Source organism: Choloepus didactylus, chromosome X (assembly GCF_015220235.1).
Source record: "Choloepus didactylus isolate mChoDid1 chromosome X, mChoDid1.pri, whole genome shotgun sequence".
Lineage (NCBI taxonomy): Eukaryota > Metazoa > Chordata > Mammalia > Pilosa > Megalonychidae > Choloepus > Choloepus didactylus.
In genome coordinates this window covers 76,982,331-77,009,637 of record NC_051334.1, presented here as the reverse complement: position 1 = coordinate 77,009,637, position 27,307 = coordinate 76,982,331, and the positions used below count along the sequence as shown (strand labels likewise).

At 36.6% G+C, this 27,307-nt stretch overlaps 1 protein-coding gene across 1 annotated transcript in view; it reads left to right on the top strand.

Annotated features, from left to right (window-relative positions):
- The window catches only part of PHKA1 (phosphorylase kinase regulatory subunit alpha 1), a 277,140-nt gene extending 252,765 nt beyond the window's left edge, over positions 1-24,375 (top strand). The window contains 9 exon segments of the mRNA XM_037821427.1: positions 5,034-5,135; positions 6,067-6,182; positions 6,307-6,345; positions 7,932-7,982; positions 16,071-16,241; positions 20,507-20,560; positions 22,269-22,386; positions 22,389-22,468; positions 23,713-24,375. Coding sequence (XP_037677355.1) covers positions 5,034-5,135; positions 6,067-6,182; positions 6,307-6,345; positions 7,932-7,982; positions 16,071-16,241; positions 20,507-20,560; positions 22,269-22,386; positions 22,389-22,468; positions 23,713-23,886 — 905 coding nt within the window. The 3' untranslated portion in view covers positions 23,887-24,375.
- Positions 24,376-27,307: the final 2,932 nt, after the last annotated feature.

Sequence of the window (27,307 nt, the reverse complement as noted above, 5' to 3'; positions counted from 1 at the left end):
GTTTCTTATAGTTTTCTATGTAAAGGTCTTTTGTGTCCTTGGTTAACTTTATTCCTAAATACTTGATTGTTTTGGTTGCTATTGTAAATGGGATTTTTTTTCTTGATTTCCTCCTCTTGTTGCACATTACTTGTGTATAGGAACACTACAGATTTTTGCATGTTGATCTTGTAGCCTGCTACTTTGCTGTATTCATTGACTAGTTCTAGTAGCTTTGCTGTAGATTTTTCTGGATTTCCTACGTATATAATCATGTCAGCTGCAAATAATGAAAGTTTTAGTTCTTCCTCTCCAATTTGGATGCTTTTATTTCTTTTTCTTGCCTAATTGCTCTAGCTAGAACTTCCAGCACAATGTTGAATAACAGTGGTGATAGTGGGCATCCCTATCTTGTTCCTGATCTCAGAGGAAAAGCTTTCAGTCTCTCCCCATTGAGTGTCATGGTAGCTGTGGGTTTTTCATATATTGCCTTTATCATATTGAAAAAGTTCCCTTCTATTCCTATCCTTTGAAGTGTTTTCATCAGGAAAGGATGTTGAATTTTGTCTGCATCAATCAAGATGATCATGTGGTTCTTCTGCTTTGATTTATTGATGTGGTGTATTACATTAATTGATTTTCTTGTGTTGAACCAGCCTTGCATACCTGGAATAAATCCCACCTGGTCGTGGTGTATAATTCTTTTAATGTGCTGCTGGATTTGATTTGCGAGTATTTTGTTGAGGATTTTTGCATCTATATTCATTAAAGAAATTGGTCTATAATTTTCTTTTTTTGTAGTATCTTTCCCTGGTTTTGGTATTAGGGTGATGATGGCTTCATAGAAAGAGTTAGGTAGTTTTCCCTCTTCTTCAATTTTTTTGAAGAGTTTGAGCAGGATTAGTACTAATTCGTTCTTGAATGCTTGGTAGAATTCACATGTGATACCATCTAGTCCTGGGCTTTTCCTTTTTGGAAGCTTTTTGATGACTGACTCAATCTCTTTACTTGTGATTGGTTTGTTGAGGTCATCTATTTCTTCTTGAGTTAATGTTGGTTGTTTATGCTTTTCTAGGAAGTTGTCCATTTCATCTAAGTTGTCTAGTTTATTAGCATATAGTTGCTCATAGTATCTTCTCATTATCTCCTTAATTTCTGCAGGGTCGGTAGTTATATTTCCTTTCCCATTTCTGATTGCATTTATTTGCATCTGCTCTCTCTTTTTTTTGTTAGCCTAGCCAGTGGTCCATCGATTTTATTGATTTTCTCAAAGAACCAACTTCTGGTTTTGTTGATTCTCTCTATTGTTTTCCTGTTCTTAATTGCATTTATTTCTGGTCTAATCTTTGTTATTTCTTCCCTTCTGCTTGCTTTGGGGTTAGTTTGCTGTTCTTTCTCTAATTCCTCCAGGTGAGCAGTTAACTCTTCAATTTTTGCTCTCTCTTCTCTTTTAATATAGGCATTTAGGGCAATAAATTTCCCTCTCATCACCGCCTTTGCTGCATCCCATAAATTTTGATAAGTTGTGTTTTCATTGTCATTTGCCTCAAGGTATTTACTAATTTCTCTTGTAATTTCTTCCTTTACCCACTGGTTTTCTAAGAGGGTGTTGTTTAGCCTCCATATGTTTGTGAATTTTATGACCTTCTGCCTTTTATTTATTTCCGACTTCATTCCGTTGTGGTCTGAGAAAGTGTTTTGTATAATATCAATATTTTTAAATTTGTTGAGACTTGCTTTGTGACCCAACATGTGGTCTATCCTAGAGAATGTTCCATGAGCACTTGAGAAAAAAGTGTATCCTGCTGTTGTTGGATGTAGTGTTCTATAGATGTCTGTCAAGTCTAGTTCATTTATCATACAATTCAACATCTCTGTTTCTTTAGTGATCCTCTGTCTAGATGTCCTATCCATTTATGAGAGTGGTGTATTGAAGTCTCCAACTATTATTGTAGAGATATCTATTTCTCCTTTCCGTGATCGCAGTGTTTTCCTCATGAATTTTGGGGCATTCTGGCTTGGTGCATAAATATTTATGACTGTTATGTTTTCTTGATGAATTGACCCTTTTATTAATATATAGTGTCCTTGTTTGTCTCTTTTAATTGTTTCGCTTTTGAAGTCTAACTTGTCTGATATTAATATAGCTACTCCTGCTTTTTTCTGGTTGTTGTTTGCATAAAATATCTTTTTCCAACCTTTCACTTTCAGTCTATGTTTGTCCTTGTGTCTAAAGGGAGTTTCTTGTAGACAGCATATAGATGGGTCCTGTTTTTTAATCCATTCTACCAGTCTGTGTCTTTTTATTGGGGAGTTTAATCCATTTACATTTAGTGTTATTACTGTAAGGGCAGTACTTTCTACTACCACTTTATTTTTTGGAATTTATATGTCATATCTTATTTTTTCCTCTCCTTTTACCTTTCCTGATAATCTTCATTTTGGCACTTTTCTCCAACTCTCTCTCTCCTGTCTTTTCCTATCAGCCTGTAGCACTCCCTTTAGTATTTCTTGTAGCGCCGGTCTCTTATTCACAAAGTCTCTCAGTGTCTGTTTGTCTGAAAATGTTTTAATCGCTCCCTCATTTTTGAAGGAAAGTTTTGCTGGATATAGAATTCTTGATTGGCAGTTTTTCTCTTTCAGTATCTTAAATATATCATGCCACTGTCTTCTTGCCTCCATGGTTTCTGCAGAGAAATCTGTACATAGTCTTATTGACCTTCCCTTGTATGTGATGGATTGCTTTTCTCTTGCTGCTTTCAGAATCTTCTCTTTGTCTTTGACGTTGGACAATCTGCCCAGTAAGTGTCTTGGAGTAGGTCTATTGGGATCTATTCTATTTGGGGTACATTGTACTTCTTGAATCTCTAATTTTCTGTCTTTTATAAGAGTTGGGAAATTTTCAGTGACTATTTCTTCTGTTACTCTTTCTGCCCCTTTTCCCCTCTCTTCTCCTTCTGGGATACCCATAACACGTATATGTGTGTGTTTCATGTTGTCACTCAGCTCCCTAAGACCCTGCTCATATTTTTCCATTTTTTTCACCATCTGTTCTTTTGTGTGTATGAATTCCAATGACCTGTCTTCCAGTTCACTGATCCTTTCTTCTGCCTGTTCAAATCTACTGTTGTGTCCCTCCATTGTGTTTTTCATCTCCTCCATTGTGGCCTTCATTCCCATGAGTTCTGCCATTTGTTTTTTTAAGTTTATGAATTCTTCTTTATGGTCAGCCAGTGTCTTCTTTATATCCTTCAGCTCTTTTGCTATAACTTCCTTCATTTCATCAAATTTATTTAGCATTAGTTGCCTCCACTCCTGTGTCTCAGCTGAGCTATTAGTTTGTTCCTTTGGCTTTTCCATGTTTTCATGTTTCCTGGTATGGCTTGTTATCTTAAGTTGTCTAGGCATCTGATTTTCTTGATTAGTTTATTTTGGAGCTTGTTTTCTGTCTTTTACCTAGTGGTTTTCTTGTTGGTTGGCTTTGTTCTCTGGCCTCTGCTATTCAGTTCAACTTATTCTAGACCTCTAACTTAGGTTCTATTTAGTTGATCAGAATTTTTCCCCTCTTGTTTTTTCTGTTTCTTGCTATGCCTCTATGTAAACTTTTTGTGAGTTAGTCTCCTCAGATATGGTCGACCCTAGTCAGATTTTCCCAGTCTAGTGAAGCCCAGGTCTCATTGGGAGGGTATGGAGTTTTCCTGAGAATGAGACCCTCCTATGAGGCCTTTAGAATTGGTGCTTTTCCTCTCCTGTCCAGCAGGTGGCGCTGGCCAGCCCGCTGCTCCCCCACCAGTGTAAGGAGGTGTGGAGACTTTAGTTCTCCTGGTGACTCTGATCCTGTCAGTGGCGTGGCTGACTGAAGCGGGAATCTGAATTCCAGCCCCTGGAGTCTGAATTCCCAGAAGGAGGACTGCCAGTTGAGCTGGACCTCCCTCCACTCTCCCAATCCTCAGAACTCCAGTTGTCTCTCAGGGGCACTATTCCCATCTCCCCTCTCCTCTTTGGGGCCTCTCCAGGTAGATTCCTTGGTCAGCCTGAGTTGCCAATTAAAGACGGGCATGGAGGCCTTCAGTAGCATATACGGAATTCAAACACACTGTGGGTACTCTGTCTCCCCCAAGCCCAGCCTAGTCCCTCAACCTGGGCTTTCCAATAGAAAATAACCACATTTATTACTTTCAGATTAAAAAAAAAAAAACAATAGAAAAGAAATCAAGAAAAAGAAAAAAGCAAAAAAATAAAGAGTCTCTTTTAAAAGTCTTTCCCCAGCCTGGAAGTTTTGTCAGTGTCAGAGCATTCAAAGATATGCTTTCGGCTATTGTCTGATAATTACTCTCCAACCGCTTCAGTTCCACCCGTGCCGGGGGAATGTTCGCTGTGATCTCAGCTTTTCCTCCAATTCCAAACTTGTGTCCAATGTGTGACTGGTTACTGGAGACCCCGAAAACACTGTTTCATATAGTTCTTGGGTAATTGCCAGCTGCTCTAGGGGAGAGACGAAATTCTGCTCCTCACCACTCCACCATCTTGCCCCGCCTCTCACAGATTCTTAATAAGTATTTGATGTTGATGAATGAGTTCAAGTTATCCTGTCTCAATACTCTTCATAAATTTATGGATTCATATCTGTTTTAAGTCTCTATATTTCCAGGCTGAGAAGTTTTAATTATTTTAGCCCTTATTCATATAGTGGCCCTTGCGTTTGTTGCCTTTCTCTTCTTAATGGTCTCCAGTTCCATGGTTGTCTTTCATTCTTCTCATCTTCAAAGTTAAACTGCTGAGTACTCTAATGGTGTAGAAAGGAGGTGACAAAGAAATTGAGGACCTGGTTAGTCCATAAATGGGATAATGAGTCCTTAAATAATTGAAAATTTATCACATATAGTAACTCCTAGCTAAGCGGTGTGGGGCTAGAAATTTATTTTGTAATTCTAGTCTTCCAATCAAGGGCCTCAGAAATTGTAAGCAAGAAAAGAAATAGAAGGCGGGGCGTGGGGCAGGGAACATGACAGGCAGATTAGAAATCCTTCTGTCCTAATGTTTCTGCTGACTAGCTGAGGAAGCCACAGAGGGCCTGATGAATCTCAGTCCTTCAGCTATGAAGAGTCTCCTTCATCACATACTCAGTGGCAAGCAGTTTGGAGTGGATCGAAGTGGTAAGGTTGAATTTGCATTTCAGAATGTTCATGTCAAGTGTCTCATTGCTTTTAAAATGTTTTTTCTTTTATCAGAGGAACCTTTTGCTCCAAAATAAATAGAACCCTGGTATATAAAACAATTAAAAACAAAATTGACTTCTGGAACAAAATTTGAAAAACACTTGTATCTCTCAAATGTTTTTTGTTCAATGATATATCAACTGAGTGGATTGATCACTATCATGTTTCTTTCATAACTGTTTCATCCATTCCCTTACATTATTCTAAGTCTCCACTTTAGGACATCCCTATTTCAACATAATCCATATCATTTGAAACTTTCTTGTATTGAATTGGCAATAAACCAGTAGCACCTACAGTGGTGTGTGTTTATGTGTGTGTATGTGGCTGCTATACTGCATCTGCTGTGTCTTGTCAACTTGAAATTCATATACATTTAGGAGTCAGTCACAAACAGATCTTGGCAGTGGTAGTTGGTGTTGAGTACCTAAAACAGCAAATGAAAAGAGTTATCAGTTATGCTCAACTTTTAGGCTTAGGACCACTAAATAGGTATTGTCAGATGGACGGGATACAGGACCTTATTATAAAGCAGTGTTTTTCAAGCCTTAATGTGCATAAGAATCCCCTGAGGATCTTGTTAAAATATAGATTCTGATTCAATAGGAATGGGATGAAACCTTACCAAACAAGTTCCCATGTGATGCGGGTGCTGCTGGTCCATGGACCATAGTTTGAATAGCAAGGTTATGGTTGTTTTTTAAATTAAGTTCAGAATAAAAGGACAAATAAATTAAAAAAAGAAAATCAAATAAAAAAGAAAAAAAACAACAGAAAAAAAAAATAAAAGGAGAACATACGTCTAAGTCCTTATAATGTGATGGAGAAAAATATCCTCTCTCTTTTTCTCTATTTTGTCATGTTATAGTTCGTCCTACTGATTCAAATGTCAGCCCTGCTATTTCTATCCATGAGATTGGTGCTGTTGAAGCAACCAAAACTCAACGAACTGGGATTATGCAGTTAAAAAGTGAGATAAAACAGGTAAGATATTTGGGAGATAATCTGGGATATTCTGCTTTAAGAACCTTCTTTTGGAATCAGGCTTTGTTAGGATCATTTATTTTGTTTCATGTCCTGAGTTTAATTCGAACAATTTATTTTTCGGGTGGAATTACGTAGACTGTCTGTCTCAACTGAGAGTCAGGTGAAACGACTAGGGATCCTTTAACATAGTTTAATCTGCCTATATAATATGCATGAGCTCATGGCACTTCTACAAATAAGATAACAAGCCATGGATTCTCTTGTTTGATTCTCCTTTGTATCAGTCATTTTGTGGATAGTTTTCCTTTTTCTGAATCAAGCTATTTTACTAATTTTAGGAGGAAAGTAATTTGCTTCTGATAAGAAATTGAAACTCTAAATTCCTCTTGTTAGGATTAGCATATAATTTTGGAATTAACTTTCTTTACGAAACTAGACTGTTATTTCTCACTCTTAAGAATGGTTAGTAGAGAGAACACCAGATAGGTGAGGGCCTTATTTTTTAATCTAGTTTCAGATATTGTCCTGAAATTAGATTTTAATCATTGTCATGATAGTCATATACGAAGGGTGTTATGGGCACTTAGAGGACAAACATCTAAATCAGTCTGGGAGTTTGTTGGAGTCCCTAAACACCATATTGTGGCCTCTTTCTCATTTTTCCCTGCAGATGAGAAAAGATGAGTTGTTGTGTTACACAAAGCTATAGTTAACACAATATTACATAACTACTTCTTTTAAAACTCTGGGAAATAATATGATTTCAAAATCTCCAAGTTTAGAGTTGGTCTTTTCCTGGTAGCACTTTTTATGAAAAGCTTGAAACTACTACTGCTTTCCAATTAGATTTATGATCACATAGAGTTTTGAAACACATCCGGAAGAGAAGTAAAATGGAGATTTTGTTTAAAAAAAAAAAGCCACTTAGGAGGATTATAAGCTAATATTTGAAACTTCGTTTGAAGTAAACTTAATTTGTATATATCCATTAAATACCCTTTCACATTTATATTTATGCAAGGTCAAGAACGAAAATGGAGTAAGAACAGGCCTGCAATTAAAAAAGTGTCTGTTTTTCACTTTCTTTCCAGATAACTTGAATAATCTGAACATTGTTCCTATCTGAAAAAAAACTACATTCAGTATTGAATAGTAAAATTGATGTTGTTGGTAAAAATCTTTGTTTTGGTTGAGAGTGATCAGCTAAACATTTTATAGTTATTTATAGTCACACAGTATTATAAACTCATTATATATTTGGAATTTGAAATCCATGTTCCCAGCTAGATTATTATGATACTAAAGACTTGACCTATTTAGCCATATCATTTTTTTTCCTCTACTTCCATTACCTCTGGGTCTTCAAGGAAGCCAAAATCATTAGGTCTATAGTTTAGAGGACTGAGAGCCCTGAATTTTCCTAACTTACTTATTTCTAAACATTGATTTCCACCCTCATCTGCCTATCTGGTATTTCATATTGTCCAAATCCCTTTTTTCTATCAACTCACCAATGCTCCCTTTCCTGATTTATAAAAATAATTAATTTGTTAAGTAGTTTCATTTGTCTTGACTTACCATGACTTCTAGAGTAAGGCTCTTTTTATCAGCTTTTTAATAATAACATGCCAGCTAGTTACTTGAATAGTCAGTAGTTTTACTCTAACAATAACTTTTTAAGACACAAATAATGGTTTCCTTTTATCATCCCTTTTAAAATTTTATTTTCTCAACTTTTTTTCTTAGTACAATGGTGGTCACCCCCTGGGTATAGATTTGATGTCACCATCACTTCTGGTAACTTGTATCATCTTGTATTATATGTCATTTATAAGTGCTTTGAATATGTTGTTATATAAATCATGACATATACTGATGGACTAAAAAGAAAAAATCAATCAAAAATGAAGATAAGTTTAAAGCAACTTAATGTTTGGAGTGAGATCTTTCTATTTCTTACCCAAAAAGAAAGGGAAGGTTGGTCAACTCCACCTTCTCTTTCATTTCAGAAAACGTAATTCAATTTATTAAGTATATGTGAAGCACCTGTTTATTAATTTACTACTTCAACTAATATAATATTTACTACTTGTCTACCATGCACTTTGCACTGTACTAGGCAGCATCAGTATCACCCAGGAACTTGTTTAAAGCACAAATTCTTGGCCCCCACCCTAGCCCTACTGAATCAGAAAGACTGGGGGTGAGACCCAGCAATCCATTTTTTAATGTAATTTTATTGAGATATATTCAGATACCATATAATCCATACAAGGAATACAATCTGTGGCTCATAGTATCAGCACATAGCTGTGCATTCATCACCACAGTCAATTTTAGAGCATTTTCATTACTCCAAAAAAAAAAAGAAAGAAAGAAAGAAAAAGAAAATCATGATAAAAATAAAGAACACCCAAAGCATCCCATACCCCTTATCCCCCCCCCTTTATTTATTTATTTATTTTTGTCTTTATTGTATTATTCATCAGCCCAAACACTGGATAAAGGGAGTATCAGTCACAGGGTTTTCACAATCATATGGTCACCTCATGTTCTGGTTTGCTAATGCTGTCGTTAAGCAAAACACCAGAAATGGATTGGCTTTTATAATGGGGGTTTATTTGGTTACAAAGTTACAGTCTGAAGGCCATAAACTGTCCAAGGTAAGGCATCAACAATTGGGTATCTTCACTGAAGGATGGCCATTGGTGTCAGGAAAACCTCTGTTAGCCCAGAAGGCACATGGCTGGCATCCACTTGCTCCCAGGTTAAACATTTCAAAATGACGTTCTCCAAAATGTTACTCTTGGGGAGTTTTGTCCTCTCCTAGCTGCAGCTTCTCTTCAAAATGTCATTCTCAGTTGCTCTCAAAAATGTCACTCACAGTGCTCTGCATCTGGGCCTGTGTACAGACTCTTTTTAAAGTACTCCAGTGATCCGATAAAGACCCACCCTGAATGGATGGGGCAACACCTCCATAGAAGTAATCCAATGGAAGGTCTCACCCACAGTTGATTGAGTCACATCTCCATGGAAACACTGAACCAATAGGTCCCAACCTAATCAACACTAATACATCTACACCCACAAGATTGCATGAAAGAATATGGCTTTTTCTGGGTGTCATAATATATACAAACTGTACAAAAGCTATATAGTTATACTATCATCATCAAGAATCAAGGCTACTGGATTACAGGTCAGCTGTTTCAGGTATTTCCTTCTATCTATCCTAATATACTCAGAACTAAAAATGAATATCTATATAATGCATAAGAATAACCTCCAGAATGATCTCTCAACTCTATTTGAATTGTCTTAGCCGCTGAAACGTTATTTTGTTCCATTTCTTTTCCCTCTTTTGGTCGAGAAGATATTCTCAATCTCACAATGCTAGGACCAGGCTCATCCTGGGAGTCACCAGCAATCCATTTTTATAAGCTCTCTAGGTGATTTGAGGGACTCTTAAGCTTGAAAACACTGAGTAGGCTATTCTTCTGGTTATTAATTCATTTAGTAAATATTGAGTTCCAATTTTGTGCCAGATATATAGATAAAATAGGGAACAAACAGATGTGTTGCTTGGCCTCATGAATCTTACAGTTTGGGGAAGACAGATCTCTGATTAAATTTCTTTGGTTTGACGCAATAATCCGTAATGACCTATGATTTCAAATCTCTCTAGCTGAACAGATTTAGGTCACATGGCAGCCAAACAAAAAATGGAAAACTCTTGAAAACAATATTCGTATTTCTGTTCTCCTTAACTGTATAGCCCTGTAATGAATTACAAGCCTTGCCACATCTCATATGTACATAATTAAAGAGGACAGAGGTCTAGAAAAGAAATTAATCTAAAAACTAAAAACTATTGATATTTGGGTTTGGAAAACAGTCCAAATTGTTCTCTATCAGATACATACCCTTCCTGAGTTGACCTCACTATCAGCAGCCTGGGATCCTGGTGGAAGTAGAGAAAAGACAATAGAAATGTTTGGGGGCACTGTTCTCTTTTACCTAACAATGATTGATGGTTTAGGGTTGTCCCGAATTAAAATGTGAACAGTTCTTGTCTCAGGAAAATACTTCTATTATTTTTGTTCTATTTTGTATTTATTTCTAAATCGAAACTGTCAAAATAATCACTTTCCCTCAGTGTATTTCATCCTTTGCTTAGCATAATGTTTTCAAGGTTTATTCATGTTGTAGCATGTATTATTACTTCATTCCTTTTAGTTGCTGAATAATATTCCTTTGTGTTCATATTACCACATTTTGTTTATACGTTCATCAGTTGATGGACATTTGGATTGTTTCCATTTTGGGCTGTCATGAATAATGCTGCTGTGAACCTTCATGGGCAGCTGTTTGTATGGACATATTTTTTCATTTCTTTTCAGTATATACATAGAAGTGTCATATAGTTATTCTACATTTAGCATTCTGAGTAGCTGCCAAACTGTTTTCCACAGTGAGCACGCCATTTTATATTCCCACCAGTATTTTATGAGGTTCCAAATTTGTCCACATCCTCATCAACTCTCATTATTGTCTGTCTTTTTTATTATAGCCATTCGAGTGGGCACGTCATTGTGTTTTGATTTGCAGCTCCCTGACAGCTAATGATGTCGAGAATCTTTTCATGTGCTCTTGTTCATTTGTATATCTTCTTTGGAGAAATGTCTGCTCAAGTCCTTTGCCCATATTTTAATTGGGTTATTTGTCTTTTTATTGTGGAATTCTAAGATTTCTTTATATATTCTAGATACAAGTCTCTTATCAGATATATGCCTTGCAAATATTTTCCCATTCTGTGCATTATCATGTCACTTTCTTAATGGTGTTAATTTGAAGCACAAATTTTTTTTACTTTTGATGAAGTCCAGTGTATCTATTTTTAATTTAGTTGTTTGTACTTTTTGATGTCATATCTAAGAAGCCTTTACCTAACCCAAGTTTCACAAAGATTTGCTCCTGTTTTATTCTAGGAGTTTTATTGTTTGGGCTCTTAAATTTAAGTCTATGATCCATTTGAACTTAATTTTTGTGTATGATGTGAGGTATGGGCCCAGCTTCGCTCTTTTGCATGTGGATATCCAGTCATCCCAGCACCATTTGTTGAAAAGACTGTTTTCCTTATCGAGTGGCCTTGGTCCCCTTGTCAAAAATCAACCAAAAATGCAAGGGTTTGTTGCCAGTGTGACAGTCTTGGTTACTGTAGCTTTGTAGTAAGTTTTAAAATCAGGAAATATGAGTCCTCCAACTCTGGTCTTCTAATTTAAGAGTATTTTAGCTATCCTGGGCCCCTTGAATTTCTATATGAATGTTAAGGTCAGCTCATCAATTTCTGAAAAGAGCCAACTAAGATTTGATAGGAATTGCATTCAATTTGTAGATCAATTTGAGAAGTATTACCATCTTGCCAATGTTAAGTCTTCTGATTCAGGAATGTGGAATTTCTTTCCGTTTATTTAGATCTTAATTTTCTTTCAACATGTTTTGTAGTTTTCAGAGTATACATTTTGCGGTTCTTTTGTTAAATATATTCCTAAGAATTTTATTCTCTTTGATGCCATTGTAAATGGAATTATTTTCTTGATTTCATTTTCAGATTGTTGATTGCTAGTATCTAGAAATACAATTGATTTTTCTATTTTGATCTTATATCCTGCAATTTTGCTGAAACTATTTGTTAGTTCTAATAGCTTCTTTAGTAGATTTTTAGTATTTTTTAGGTACAGGATGATGTCATCTGCAAACTGAGATAGTTTGACTTCTTCCTTTCCAACTATATGCCTTTTATTTCTTCAGTTTCTTTTTTCTGCTCCTTTCTCCAGCTCCTCTCCTTTTGGTACTTTCATTACACGTGTTGGTGCACTTAATGGGGTCCCATATTTTTCTTAGGCTCTGTTAATTTTTCTTTATTCTTTTTTATCTCTCTCCTTCATATTACATAATCTCTATTTCTCTACCTTCTAGTCCTCTGCCAGCTCAAATCTGCTATTGAGCTCCCTCCAGATAATTTTTCATTTTGTTTTCATTTGTTATTTTACTTATTAATGCCAGGATTTCCATTTGGTTGTATTTTATCATTTATATCTTTTTATTGATATTCTCTATTCAATGAGATTTTGTCCTCGTACCTTCTTTTACCTTTTTAAGCATGGTTTCCTGTGGCTCTTTGAACTTACTCATAATAGCTGCTTTTTTGTGCATTTTTTATCGTGAACTTTAACATATATACATAAGAGTGATAACTTTCAAAGTACAATTTAACAAGTAGTTAGCAAATTTCAAAAAATGCTATGGGTTACATTTCCACAATTTCAGTTATTTCCATTAATGTAAAATAAAGCATATGTACAGAAAGGTGTTAACTTTCAAAATACAGCTCAACAAGCAGTTATATAGGTAATTTCAAAAAATATTATGGGTTACGGTTCCACAGTTTCAGTTCTTTCCATATTGTGAAATATAGGATATGTGCAGAAAGGTGTTAACTTTCAAAGCACAATTCAATGAACAGCTGTAAAGCAAATTTCAAAGAATGCTGTAGATTACTGTCCCACCATTTCAGTTATTTCCTTCTAGCTATTCTAATACCCTAACATCTAAAATATTTATTTATTTATTTATTTATTCATTTATTCATTTATTTAAGTTTCAGTATTCATAATCCTTTGTTAAATCTTACCTTCCCTGTTGCTACCCTTTGCTCTCATTTAATCACTTTGTAAGCTTCAGGTGTGTCTAGGCAGCAACCTACCTAACTTGTTCATATTGAAAGAGGATGTTTACTCTATGGGGAAGGGTGCCGAGGTCCTGCCTCAGCAAACGTGACAGGGTCCTAAAGTGGGGGTCGGCGTCGGCGCTGCAAGAAAAACATCAGACACAAGCGTATCTGGGACAAAGCTCAAGGCTGACAATTTTAATGAAAAAGTGATTTTCTTTTATAGCTCAAAGTTACATAAGCTCTGCACCTGGATCACGCGGGTGAGAGCTGGCAAGCACAGCATATAAATCACAAAACCATTGTTACTCAATTCCAGGGGACATTGGGGTCCGAACAGGGCGGGGGGACCCAGCAGTGTGTGTTTTCATCCCTATGTTAAGACAACTCTATTCCGGTGCAGACCTTCCAAGTTCCTCATAATATTCTTCCTTGTTCTCAGTAATGATCTCTGTTTTGGCTATTTTAATTATTTAGAAGGGCTTGTTTTTGTACCTAAAGTAAATTAGCTGTGGGCTCATACGAGGAACTACTCTCGTACCATAAGCCCGTGGGGTGGGTGCCCAAAGAATTTCTTGTATGTTCTGGCTGCCCGAGGCCAGCCATAAGGCACTAGTGGAGCGTGTTGACCCTGATTCAGTTCTAACCTCAGCAAACAACGGGGCCTGTCAAGGAACTGGGTGATGAATTACGTGGTTTACATTGCTTCTGCTTTGGCCTTCTAATCACTTTCTCAGTGAAATATTTTTGGATGTTAAAGGGGGAACTTGTGTAAAGGAGGATGTCTGGAAAGGGACAAGGGGGCTTCAGGCGGCAAAATGGGGTGGCTGCTTTCTCATAGGTGGAGGAGGGGGTTCATCGAAAGGTAAAATCATCGGAAGGTGCCCAACACTTTGTCATATCTTTGATTATTATCCAGAGTATATCCCAAATAATAACATTAGCAAAGAAAAAGAGAAAGCAGAAGCACAAAGATTAAAAGAATCAGCATTGCAATAGTCCATCGGTGGTAGGCTTTGCCAGGATCCGTCGAGGGGCCACGCCCGCCGCTGTGCGGCACATCCACAGTAATGTTTTCTGTTGAACCTGAGGCCTTGCCATCAGGTTTAGGATGTGGCGATTTGGCTCCCAACAGAAGGGGGCTGCACCTAATTGTTGTTCTTAAAGAGGCTGTTGCCTCTGGGTTTTAGGACCTGTCTGGCATAGGAACACTCTCGTGGATTTAAGTTTCTGAGAGATAAAACTTAGTGAGATAATCTTTTATGGAATCTCAAATAGGGACCTAGGTATTTTGGAACTACTGTTGGTAAGGGCATGGCATGCTGTGGCCATTTGGGATATCTAGCTGGAGCTTGCATAAGAGAAACCTCCAGGATTGCCTCTCAACTCTATTTGAGATCTGTTAGCCACTGTAAACTTATTTTGTTAGCTTTCTTTTCCCCTTTTCAGTCAAGTAGACATTTTCAGTCCCTCAATGCCAGGGCCAGGCTTTTTCTGGGAGTCATGTCCCATGTCTCCAGGGAGATTCATTCCCCTGGGAGTCATGTCCCACGTGGTGGGGGGTGGTGGGTATTGAATTTATTTGCCGAGTTGAGCTTAGTGAGAGAAAGGCCGCATCTGCGCAACAAAAGAGGTTCTCTGGAGGTGACTCGGGCATAATTATAGGAAAGCTTAGCCTCCCATTTACAGCCCTAAGTTTCACAAGAGCAAGCCTCAAGTCAAGGGCCTAATTTATTAAGTAGTGAGTTCCTAATTTTACATAACATATATCCTGTCCCAAGATAAACAGTTTCTCACATTATGTTCACTTAATTGTACAATCATCACTCTCAATTTTAAACAATTATCATAATATCCCAGAGCTCTTATCAATAATGGCTGCTTTGAAGACTTTGCTAAGTCCAACATCTGGCCGTCTCAAAGGCAGTTTCTTTTGCCTGCTTTTTTTCCTGTGTATGACTCACGTTTTCCTGTTTTTTTGCATATCTTGTAAATTTTTGTTGAAAATTGGACATTTTAGGTAATATATTGTAGGAATTCTGAATACTGATTACCACCACACTCCCCCAACCCCCATAGCCTGTTGTTTTTCTTGGTTTTTTGTTCTTTTTGTTGTTGTTCATTTATTGAGTGACTTGACTGAACTATTTCAGTAAAGTCTATTTTCCCTGCAGCGTGCAACCTCTTGATGTCATTCCTCAGAGGGTATAATCTTAGACTTGTGCACCTTCATCCTGGGATAACAGTGGGTTTTGCAGGGCTCTATGTGACTCTTTCTCTCATCTTTCTGTTAAGTTGTCTCCCTCTGTTGGTATTACATGCATCCATCCACTTGTTAGCCTTCACAGATTGCCAGCTGATTGCTCTATTCTAACAGTTTTCTGGGGCATAAATTGCTCCACAGTCTGAGTTAAATTCGGTCCCCTTTTCACAGGTAGTTTTTAAGGCTTGTTCTGACTCCAGGAGGACTCTACTTAGCTGACTCTTTCCCTAGTTCTGTCTGTTAAACTTCTAGCTGGTCTGTTGTTTAGCTTGCTGTTCTCGTGGAGCTACCAGCCTCCTCTTAATTACTTATAACCAAAATCTCCATTGTTTTTTAGAACATCCATAGGCTTGAACTTTCCCATTCTCTTTTTCCAAATAAAGTCAGTTCCCTTAGGGAGAGCTTTGGAACTTCATACTATATCTGTAAATTTATATATTTCTAAGCCTTCAAAATTGTTAAATATGCTATTTTATTGAGTTGCTTTGTCATAATTGACTTACACAGCCCCTAACTTCAGGATATTTAGATTGATTCAAAATTTTCTATTATTGCAATAATTTTAATGAACATGTTTAAAATAGGTAGATTTTTCCTTCTTTTGAATTATTCCTCAGGATAAATTTGTAAGATTGGAAATTCTGTCATCAATATTTTTATGGGTCTTTGTATATCACCAAATTGCTTTCCAAAAGGATTACACTTGTTTACATTGGTGCTAGCAACATAAAGGTCTGTTAGTTTCACTGTAACATCTTTATCTTGAGAGTTCCACTTAATATGTGGTTTATCATTCTGAGGAGATAAATCTAGGTGTTTTTAGTGTTCACTGTGCTCCAGAGAAACAGAGATAACTTTTAACTTGTATTATTTCCCCATCTCTTCTCCCAAGTCACCAGCAGCCTCTATTACTCCAAATAGTGGATCCTTTCCTAGCACACATGGTCAGCAAACATCTAAAGATAATCAACAAGGTCAATGGCAACGCCGAAGAAGGCTGGATGGAGCACTGAACAGGGTCCCAATTGGATTTTATCAAAAAGTATGGAAAGTTTTGCAGAAGGTGAGCATAATGCATTGTGGGTATCCCTTTCTTTCTTCCCTTGAAAACCCCGGTCTCTTTTGCTGAGACATGATATAATTATATGATTCCAATTATGGAAAAGCCTTATACTCATATGGACAAAACCCAGAAGAAAATATAAAAACAAAACTGTTGATTTGTTATGATGGCATTATTGATAATTTAGTTTCATTTCATTGTTGTTACTATAGTACTGTTTATAAATGAGATTTAAAAACTCATCATTTTTCTGCTTTTGGGCACAGTTGAGCTGACACATTCTAATTCAGGGCATTGTGATACATTTACTACTAAAAAAATTAATTTGGTACTAAAGAGCTCTCTTTATAGCTATGGTAGACTGAAAATGTTGTTTTTAGCAATGTGCTATTCATAACCAAATATCACTATAATAAAACAACTGCAGCATCTGGGGAGTTTGTATAAGGAGCTTTTACCTGTATTTTTCTGTATGAAAACAACTAAAAAGATGCAAAGTCATAATGCTACTAATAGTCCAAAAGGCTCTGTTTGTGTCAACAGTATTTCTTTTCCTTGCAAAGGTCCATTTTGTCAAAGACATTTAAAGGCACATCACACCATTATGGTGGTGACAAATTTAGAGAACGGAGAAGACTAGAGTTAACTCATTTATAGGTCTCATTCATAGTCTCTTAGTTCTACTTTTTGCTTCATTGCCCTTAGTGAAGAACATTTCTTCCAACACCTCAAAACATTTAATTATGTTTTTTCCCCAAGCATACCAAAATATTCTTCCAGAGATAAGGTCGGGTGATCTTTTGGAAAGGGGAGAGTTGATTTCTCAGATCATAAGCTCTGGTGATGTTCCTTTCAAGTTGTACCTAGGACTTGCTTTCCTTCCAGCTAACTTCTGTAGCACAGTGGTGACAAATACGTAATTTTTTCTTTCTAATTATACTTGGATGATGATGTTCAATTTACAGACATATAATAGGTGCTCTTCTATCCAAGATACTGAATGGGGTACTGGGACTATAAGATGAAAGATGAATAAGGTACTGTTCTTGTAATCAAGAAGTTTAATCTATAGATTTTTGTTGTTGTTTATGAAAGAGTAAATAATTGTATGACTGTATTTTGGATTGAATTTACACATTGGCCATAACCTTCATTGAATTGGAATATTTTCCATGTGCCTGGAATGTCCTGCCTTGTATGCATCCCCTCATTAGTTCTTTTCTTTGTTAGAGAAGTTGTAGGTAACAGAAAAATCATGCATAGAATACAGAGTTCCTATATAACACTATTATTTTAATGCAATTTTATTGAGATATATTCACATACCATATAATCCATCCAAAGTATATAATCAGTGGCTCACCGTATCATCATATAGTTTTATACTCATCACCACAATCAATTTTAGAACATTTTCATTACTCCAAAATGAAGAAAAAGAACACCCAAAACATCCTTTAGCCCTTATGCCCCCTATTATCTATATATATTTTGTCATTATTTTATTACTCATCTGCCCATACACTGGATAAAGGGAGTATCTGTCACAGGGTTTTCACAATCACACAGTCACATGATAAAAGCTATATAATTATACAATAATCATCAAGAATCAAGTCTACCAGATTACAGTTTAACAGATTCAGTTATTTCCTTCTAGCTCTTCTAAAACACTAGAAACTAAAAAGGACTATCTATATAATGCATAAGAATAACCTCCAGAATGACACCTCTACTCTATTTGAAATCTCTTAGCCACTGAAACTTTATTTTGTTTCATTTCTTTTCCTCCTTTTGGTCAAGAAGGCATTCTTAATCCCACAATGCCAGGGCCAGGCTCATCCCTGGGATTCATGTCTCACGTAATAGGGAGGGTAGTGAGTTTATTTGCAGAGTTGGTTGAGAGAGAGAGAGGCCATATCTGAGCAACAAAAGAGGTTCTCTGGTGGTGACCCTTAGACACAGTTATAAATAGGCTTAACTTCTCCTTTGCAAGAATAAGTTTCATAAGTACAAGCCCCCAAGATTGAGGGCTTGATTTATTAAATTGTTAAAATCCTACTATTATTAACAACTTACATTTGTGTGGTACATTTGTTATAATTCATCAAAGAACATTTTTATAATTATGCTATCAAAGAACATTTTTATAATTATGCTATTAACTGTAGTTCATTGTTTACAATGTGTTGTACAATCCTGTGTTTTTTAAAAGCAGCTGTAATACAAAGCTAAAATGTGTTATAATAAAGGTGTAAGCTACAGACCATAGTAATGTAAAAGAAAGAACATTTAAATACACTAGGGAGGACTGGAGATTTTGTGACAAAATCGAAACCTGGATTTGGGATCCTAATATAAGAGGAAAAACAAATGCCCCCTGTTTCTTCATTCCATCTTTTCAGAGTATGGCTGTAACATAATCACTTTCCACTTCTGTTTGAGGGCTGGCAAGTCTATGTACAAAGAATGTTATTTGGCACATGGAATATAGGGTGGTAGTGTCCAATAGTATCAGTAAACCTATTGGATTAGAAGGCTTACATGTTATTTTTAATATGTAATGATTTGATTTTTTAAAAATCACAAATGGCAAGTAATTTTAATTACTTTTTAATGATTGCCTTTTTTTCAGTTTTACTGAAATATAATCACATACCATACAGTCATCCATGGTGTACGGTCAGCTGTTCACAGTACCATCATATAATTATGTATTCATCACCCCAATCTACTTTTGAACATTTTCCTTACACCAGAAAGAATCAGAATAAGAATAAAAAATAAAAGTAAAAAAGAACACCCAAATCATCCCCACCACCCCACCCTATTTTTCATTTACTTTTTGTCACTGTTTTTCTACTCATCCATCCATATACTAGATAAAGGGAGTGTGATCCACAAGCTTTTCACAATCACGCTGCATTCCACAAGCATTTCCACAATCACGCTGTAATCTACATTGTTATACAATCGTCTTCAGGAGTCCAGACTACTGGTTGGAGTTTGATAGTTTCAGGTATTTACTTCTAGCTATTCTAATACTTTAAAATCTAAGAGGTGTTATCTATATAGTGCATAAGAATGCCCACCAGAGTGACCTCTCAACTCCATTTGAAATCTCTCAGCCAGTGAAGCTTTATTTCATTTCATTTCACATACCCATTTTGGTCAAGAAGATGTTCTCCATCCCACGATGCCAGGTCTACATTCCTCCCCGGGAGTCATATTCCACATTGCCAGGGAGATTCACTCCCCTGGGTGTCAGATCCCACGTAGGGGGGAGGGCAGTGATTTCACCTTTCAAGTTGGCTTAGCTAGAGAGAGAGGGCCACATCTGAGCACCAAAGAGGCATTGAGGAGGAGGCTCTTAGGCACAATTAGAAGCAGGTTTAGCCTCTCTTTTGCAGTAACAAGCTTCATAAGGGCAAGTCCCATGATAGAGGGCTCAGAACATCAAACTGCCAGTCCTCAATGTTTGTGAGAACATCAGCAACAATCCAGGTGAGGAAATCCAACATTTCTGCATTTTCCCCCAGCTCCTCAAGGGGGGCCCTGTAAATATATTTTTATTCTCTGCCCAAATTACTTTGGGATGTTTCACTATTTCACTCTAACCTATACTAACCTACCATATAATGATTGCTTTTTAATCATTAAGTTGCTAACAAAGAGGAAAATAAGAATATTCATTCATATAATATTTATTGAACATCTACTCTGCACCAGGTACTGTTCTAGGTATTGGTGATGTCACAGAACAAGACAGAGAATAGTCTCTCTCCTCATAGAACTTACATTCAACCAGGGAGAGAAAGACAAGAAATAATAAACATAATAAATAAATTATATAGAATGTTAGAGGATAAGTACTATGGGAAAAGTAGAGTATTTTTTCTGTAGCCTAAAAAATCTTTGTGAACACCTACTTGTGATGGCTCTGAGTTCTAGCATGATATCCTCCGAGATTTGGAGGATACTCTGAATATTTGGAGCTAGTCTATCCCAGAACATAGATCTTCCCTACCCATTCCATTTCCCTAAGTGCAAGCTGAACCTTGGGCCTCCTGTATTCCAAACCTGCATCTTGGCACATAGAAATGGTGACCCCATAGCAAGGACACTTGGGCTACAAGGCCTCTCACTGGCCTGTGATTACTCAGCATATATCATGAAGCACACATAGAAATACTGAGTGTTTCTTTATAGCCTCCCAATTGTTAGCGTATCTTTAGTGATAATATGTTTTTTTTTCTGTTTTGCAGTGTCATGGACTTCCTGTGGAAGGTTTTCTTCTTCCTTCTTCAACTACTAGAGAGGTAAGATACTGTCTCTTTGACATTTATGTGACTGATAGCTTGTCTGTCTCAAGTATTTCTGTGATCACTTTTCAAAATAACAGACCTGTGCTTTTATAAATCAACGGAACATGAAATGCATTTGAAGAAAAGTAAGAATGTTTTTAAAAAATAGAAATGGGAATATTAGAAAATAGTTATGTACTACACTAACTTTTTAAAGGCAGCTTCTTTTAATGGGTGATTAAGTTAGTTTGGTTTATGTGAGTATTTCCAGAGTTGGAGAGGGTAGAAGGAATAGAAATCTAAGAATGAGTGACTTCTTACGTCCCCTATCCTTTTCACTCCTACCCTTCTCTAGTAGGATCCTGGTAGACCATTAGATCATAAATCAGTATCCTTAGCTCTAATTAAATGTCAAAGTAACCTGGGCTACCATCTCCAACGTAGTGCATTAGAATCTTCAGGGACAGAGCCTGAGCATCTGTATTTTTTATAAAATTCCACAGATGATTCTAGTATGTAACCATGGTTGGAAAACACTGCCATGGACCACAGTCATAGATTATCAGGTGCTTTTATATTTTGCTTTTTGTCCAAATCACACAGAAATGATTTTTTTTAAAACAGCTTTTATATAAAATCAGCAAAGGAACTACTATTAGCAAGCTGGGAGTAGTAGGATTAAACAGTAGAAAATTCTCAAAAACACTGAGGTCTTTGCAGAAAAAGGCTGAGGAGTGCAGAGAGCTAATACCATGCATCAGGGCTTCACTTGCTTTCTGGCCTTTTCTCTAAAGAGCACAGTGTAAGCTTGAAGTAGTAATAGAATTAAGAAGATATAACTGAATAGTACCTTTATTAGTCTTCAAAATACTTTCATACTTTAATTTAATTTGATCTTCAATACAAGTTCATGAGATAGGTAAGGAAGGGATTGTAGTTCCCAATTTACAGTTCAGGAAACAAATGTAGACAGATTAAGTGGTTTGCCCAAGGTCATAAAGCTAGTAACTAGTAAAAACAGGACTTGAACCCAGGTCTTCAGTCTCTGAATCCTCTAAGGAGGCAATGTACTCAATACAATTTTACCAAAAATTATTGCTCAATCCCCTTCACCCCAAAATAACTCTATACTTCCTTATGCCCATTTTTGATCCAACAGTATGTAGATGTTTTTTGCAATTCTAATCATCATGTATGTACAATTTTAAGTTCTATGTAAATGTTTCCTTTATCCACAGTCATCATATTTATTATTTTAAATGGCTATAGAAAAATGCATGAAGTTGCTATACCATGATATAGTATTGTTTACTCAGTCATTCCCATGTTTAGGTTACAAATTCTTTACTTGTACTTACGCTTTTGCACATAGAGCTTTTTTCATCTTTTGAATTATTTCCTTGGATAAATTCCCAAAAGTAGGTTAATAGGTTAGATGACATTGACATGTTTATGGCTGTTGTTTTTTCATCTTTTGAATTATTTCCTTGGATAAATTCCCAAAAGTAGGTTAATAGGTTAGATGACATTGACATGTTTATGGCTGTTGTTATACATTGTCAGACTGCCTCCCAAAAATAATGAACCACTTTACCCACTCAGTTACTTTCAAGAGGGTTGAAGTACTATTGGCTCCAGTGTATTTACTGCCTTTCAGAATAGATGCTTGATGCCTCTTGGATGATGGGCTCTTAGGAAGTGATTTTATTTTTCTCTATCACAGATGACTCCAGGCGAAATTAAATTCTCTGTTCATGTTGAATCTGTCCTGAATCGTGTACCTCAGCCAGAGTACTGTCAGCTTCTGGTTGAAGCCATCCTTGTCCTCACCATGTTGGCAGATTTGAAGTTAATAGCATTGGAAGCATCATTGCTGTGGAAAAAATAGTGCATATTGCCAATGACTTGTTCCTTCAAGAACAGGTATGGAAACCTCTTGTTTTCTAAAAGGAGAATGTTTGACACTAACCTGACCAGATTCAGTGCTCTTTCATGAAGCTGAGTTCACTTTCTTTGGTCCTCTTCCTCATAGCTCTTTTTCTAGGCTCCTTTTGTAGTGGATCTGAGCTGCTTGCAAAAGAGTAGACTGCAGGGGGACCTCTCTCTTGCACCATGTTTTTATGGTTGTTTCAGATGGTAAAGTTGCCTGGCACTAAGAAGGCTTTTATGCTTTTCATCATATTTCAAATTTCTTATTGCACTTTTTGTAGCTATAAGAACTTAATAATAGTACAATTGATAGCATATCTTTTCTGGACTATTAATGAAAGAAAAGATTGGGTTTGCGTTTGGGTTGTGGTTTGTTTGTTTTTTTTTTGTTTTTTTTTTTTGTTTTTTGGGTTTTTTTTTTTTTTTTTGCTTTTGCTACTTATTTATAAGAAAATATTAAAGTGAAACTTTAATTCTATATTTTTATTATTTTCTTAATAAAACTTCCATGGAATAATCACATTAAAAAACTAAACTATTTATTGAAAGCTTTCCAGATGTCTCCCAGATTCAGAATAGGAGCAAAGAAGGCAAGGGGATATGCACTGTTGTCAATCAGAAGAACATGTCTTAGATGTTTTGGACTATAAGGCACTGGAATAGGACACAAAAGAAATTAAAAGTAGGCAGGATTTTCTGGGACTATCCTAATTTTAAATATTCTGGATTGTTGTCATTCTGTGTATCAGAAAACGTGATCACTTTAGGCATAGACTCTAGCCTTGGAAAGCCTGTGGTATATTTGCATTAAGTTGACTTGGTAGAGAAAAATGATCAAATGCAAGGTAAAATAAAACAAGCTGAAATCAGTAGTACTAGAAAGATTCAGACGAAAGTCCAACTAGGGTAATTAGTAAATGTTAACATTTGACTCTTAACTGCTACAAATCATTTAATTATCACACTTTCAAAATTTCATTGTAATGGAGAAAAATCACAGGCAATTAATAATTTAAAAATAATTGATATATGATTTGAGGATCTACTGGAAAATACATTTCTAGAAACCCATAATCACCTTTCTGTGCATGACTGTGATCCCTTCCTGGCTAAGCAGCCTGAGATACTACTCATTGGTGATGGGGAAGAGGCTATGAGTTGTCCTAATCAGGACTTCAATTGCTAGAATTAGTAATTTTCATTTCCCTTGTGTTCTTCAACCTTTAAAAACCAAACAGAAAACCCTTGGTGCAGATGATGTCATGTTGGCAAAGGATCCTGCGTCTGGCATCTGTTCTCTTCTATATGACAGTGCACCCAGTGGCAGGTTTGGCACCATGACCTACCTCTCCAAAGCAGCTGCTACCTATGTGCAGGAGTTCCTACCCCACAGCATCTGTGCCATGCAGTGAGAGCTTTGGGTCCTGGCTGCTGGGAGCCTTCTGACAGCTGGTCCCTACCTCTGTTGGTTTACTCTGAAATGAATATTGCCTGAACTGAAATGTTATTGCCTGATCGCTCCTACCCTGCACCTTTCTAGCCCATCCCTCCCAAGGAGAAAACCTTTTCCGATGAACTTAGCTGCTTTAGAAGAACCCTTACTTGATGGCTCACTTCCAGTGTGTGTATGCTCAACCAGGTGTTCCACTGTTGGCCTTAAATTTTTATAGTTCATAGAAGTTTGCATGTATTATTGGTCCCTCTATGTCTGTTACCCACTTAGTTCTCTAACTCCTGGTTAGGGAGTGAGTATGAATAATAACTTATTCCTAAATGTTGGTTTTTGTTATCTATGGTTTTATTGTATATATGAATGGTGGGTGCTTTGAAACATTATTTCAAGTTTGTAACCCTAATTTGTCAGATTTTATGCCACTATAAATTGGAAATGTCTACTCAAAGTGCCTTTTCTTGGGAAAAGAGAGTATCAGATCTTGGTTTCCTTCTTTACTCACATGTTGCCTCATACTGAGTAATGAAATAGTTTCTCTGTAGAATTATTGTCTCTGTTTTTTCTTTCTCTGTATATGCATACCTAATTCTTACTCTCACTTTGGTGAAATATTTTAAAAAATGCAAGTACAGTGTGTCTATGTAAGGATTTTTGTATTAAGACTTGAAATCACATTTTATGAAGATTGTTGGTACTCAGAGATATATTTGCAGGAGGAAATGCAGAATGACCCAGAGAAATGGAACCAGGAGCCTAATTCCAGGGAGGAATAGGGAAGAAGAGAAGATGCCTGGGTAGTGTCTTACACATAGGGAGCAGAGAAGGAATCAGAGTTGGGTTAGTTGCCAGAGAGAGCCTTGTCCACCTAATACTTGCCCCTGAAGAGTGTGCCAACAGAGAATAATTGAAGCCTCTGTCTTTGGCAGAGAAATCCAGCAGTGTAGTCTATAGCTGCTTTACTGAGCACTCTTTTCTTGTGTTCATGTGGTCTCTATCTCACTCACTCTTTCACTTTCTATAGCATCCAACAATCCCACAGCTCCCTACCCTCCCCCATCTAGTCATAAACTGTTTCACTGATGTTTTCACTTCCTAATTCTGGTATTCATATCTCTATATGTCTTGGTATCTGTGGGCATATATCTGTTTCTTATAAATACTTGCAATTGTGTCTGTGTCAAAGCATAAATGGGAATTTTTCTGAATGTAAGTAGTCTTAATGTGTCTACATATGTATTTGTATCTACATTTGATTGAATGAGTAAGTATGTAAACATGAATGCTGTATGTGAGAGGAATGTGACTGTGGCCTCAGACTGACACACAAAGTGTGGTGGAGGAATGAATACTTCCTGTAGCCTTGAATAAGTAGCCTTGCTTCAAGAATGTTTCTCCCAATTTTACTTCTCCTGATTTGAGGACAAAGACTGCTAATTCTCCTTTTACATTCAGGTAACTTCCTACTTCACTTCCCTCCTTGCCCTCAGATTTTATGGGTTTTTCTCCAAGAATAGGAGGACAGAGAGGAGGGATGGGGGTCTCTCTAAGTGATTCTTTAAGAACCAGTGAGAACCTTATGAGTTCATATGAATAAGTGATAGAAAACAGATGGAGGAAACAAAGAGAGGATGGCCAGCCTTTTCAGTACATCTCTTAGAGCAAATGGAAATACACAGTAAGTAGTTTTCTGATAACATGATTTTCTGGTCACTTTTTTTTTTGTTTTTTTTTTTTTTTTTGTTTTTTTTTTTTTTGTTTGTTTGTTTTTTCATTTTTTCATTTTTATTGAGATTGTTCAGATACCATACAATTATCCAAAGATCCAAAGTGTACAATCACTTGCCCCTGGGTACCCTCATACAGCTGTGCATCCATCACACTTAATTTTTGTTCAATTTTTAGAAACTTTTCATTACTCCAGACAAGAAATAAAGTGAAAGATGAAAAAAGAAAAAAAGAAAAGGAAACTCTAATCCTCCCCTATCCCTAACCAACCCCCCTCAATTGTTGACTCCTAGTATTGATATAGTACGTTTGTTATTGTTTATGAAAAAATGTTGAAATACTACTAACTGTAGTATATAGTTTGTAATAGGTATATAGTTCTTTCCTATATGCCCCTCTATTATTAATTTCTAATTGTATTGTCATACATTTGTTCTGGTTCATGAAGTGATTTCTAGTATTTGTACAGTTGATCATGGACATTGCTCACCATAAAGAATCAGACAATACCACCAATGTCAAGTGTCTAACATGCCTCTCCTATACCCCCTCTTATCTGCATTCACCTTGGTATATCACCTTTGTTACATTAAAGGAAGCTTAATACAATGATTCTATTAGTTACAGTCTCTAGTTTATGCTGATTGCACCCCTCCCCAATGCCTCCCCATTTTTAACACCTTGCAAGGTTGACATTTGCTTGTTCTCCCTCGTAAAAGAACATATTTGTACATTTTATCACAATTGTTGAATACTCTAGATTTCACCAAGTTACACAGTCCCAGTCATTATCTTTCCTCCTTTCTTGTGGTGTCTCACGTGCTCCCCATCTTCCTCTCTCAACCGTATTCATAGTTACCTTTGTTCAGTGTACTTACATTGTTGTGCTACCATCTCCCAAAATTGTGTTCCAAACCACACACTCCTGTCTTCTATCACCCTGTAGTGCTCCCTTTAGTATTTCCTGTAGGGCAGGTATCTTGTTCACAAAGTCTCTCATTGTCTGTTTGTCAGAAAATATTTTGAGCTCTCCCTCATATTTGAAGGACAGCTTTGCTGGATACAGGATTCTTGGTTGGTGGTTTTTCTCTTTCAGTATCTTAAACATATCACACCACTTCCTTCTTGCCTCCATGGTTTCTACTGAGAGATCCGCACATAGTCTTATGAAGCTTCCTTTGTATGTAATGGATTGCTTTTCTCTTGCTGCTTTCAGGATTCTCTCTTTGTCTTTGACATTTGATAATCTGATTATTAAGTGTCTTGGCTTAGGCCTATTCAGATCTCTTCTGTTTGGAGTACGCTGCACTTCTTGGATCTGTAATTTTATGTCTTTCTTAAGAGGGGAAATTTTCATTAATTATTTCCTCTATTATTGCTTCTGCCCCCTTTCCCCTCTCTTCTCCTTCTGGGACACCAATGATACGTACATTATTGTACTTTGTTTCATCTTTGAGTTCCCGGAGACGTTGCTCATATTTTTTCATTCTTTTCTCCATCTGTTCCTTTGCGTGTAGGCTTTCAGGTGTTTTGTTCTCCAGTTCCTGAGTGTTTTCTTCTGCCTCTTGAGATCTGCTGTTGTATGTTTCCATTGTGTCTTTCATCTCTTGTGTTGTGCCTTTCATTTCCATGGATTCTACCAGTAGGTTTTTTGA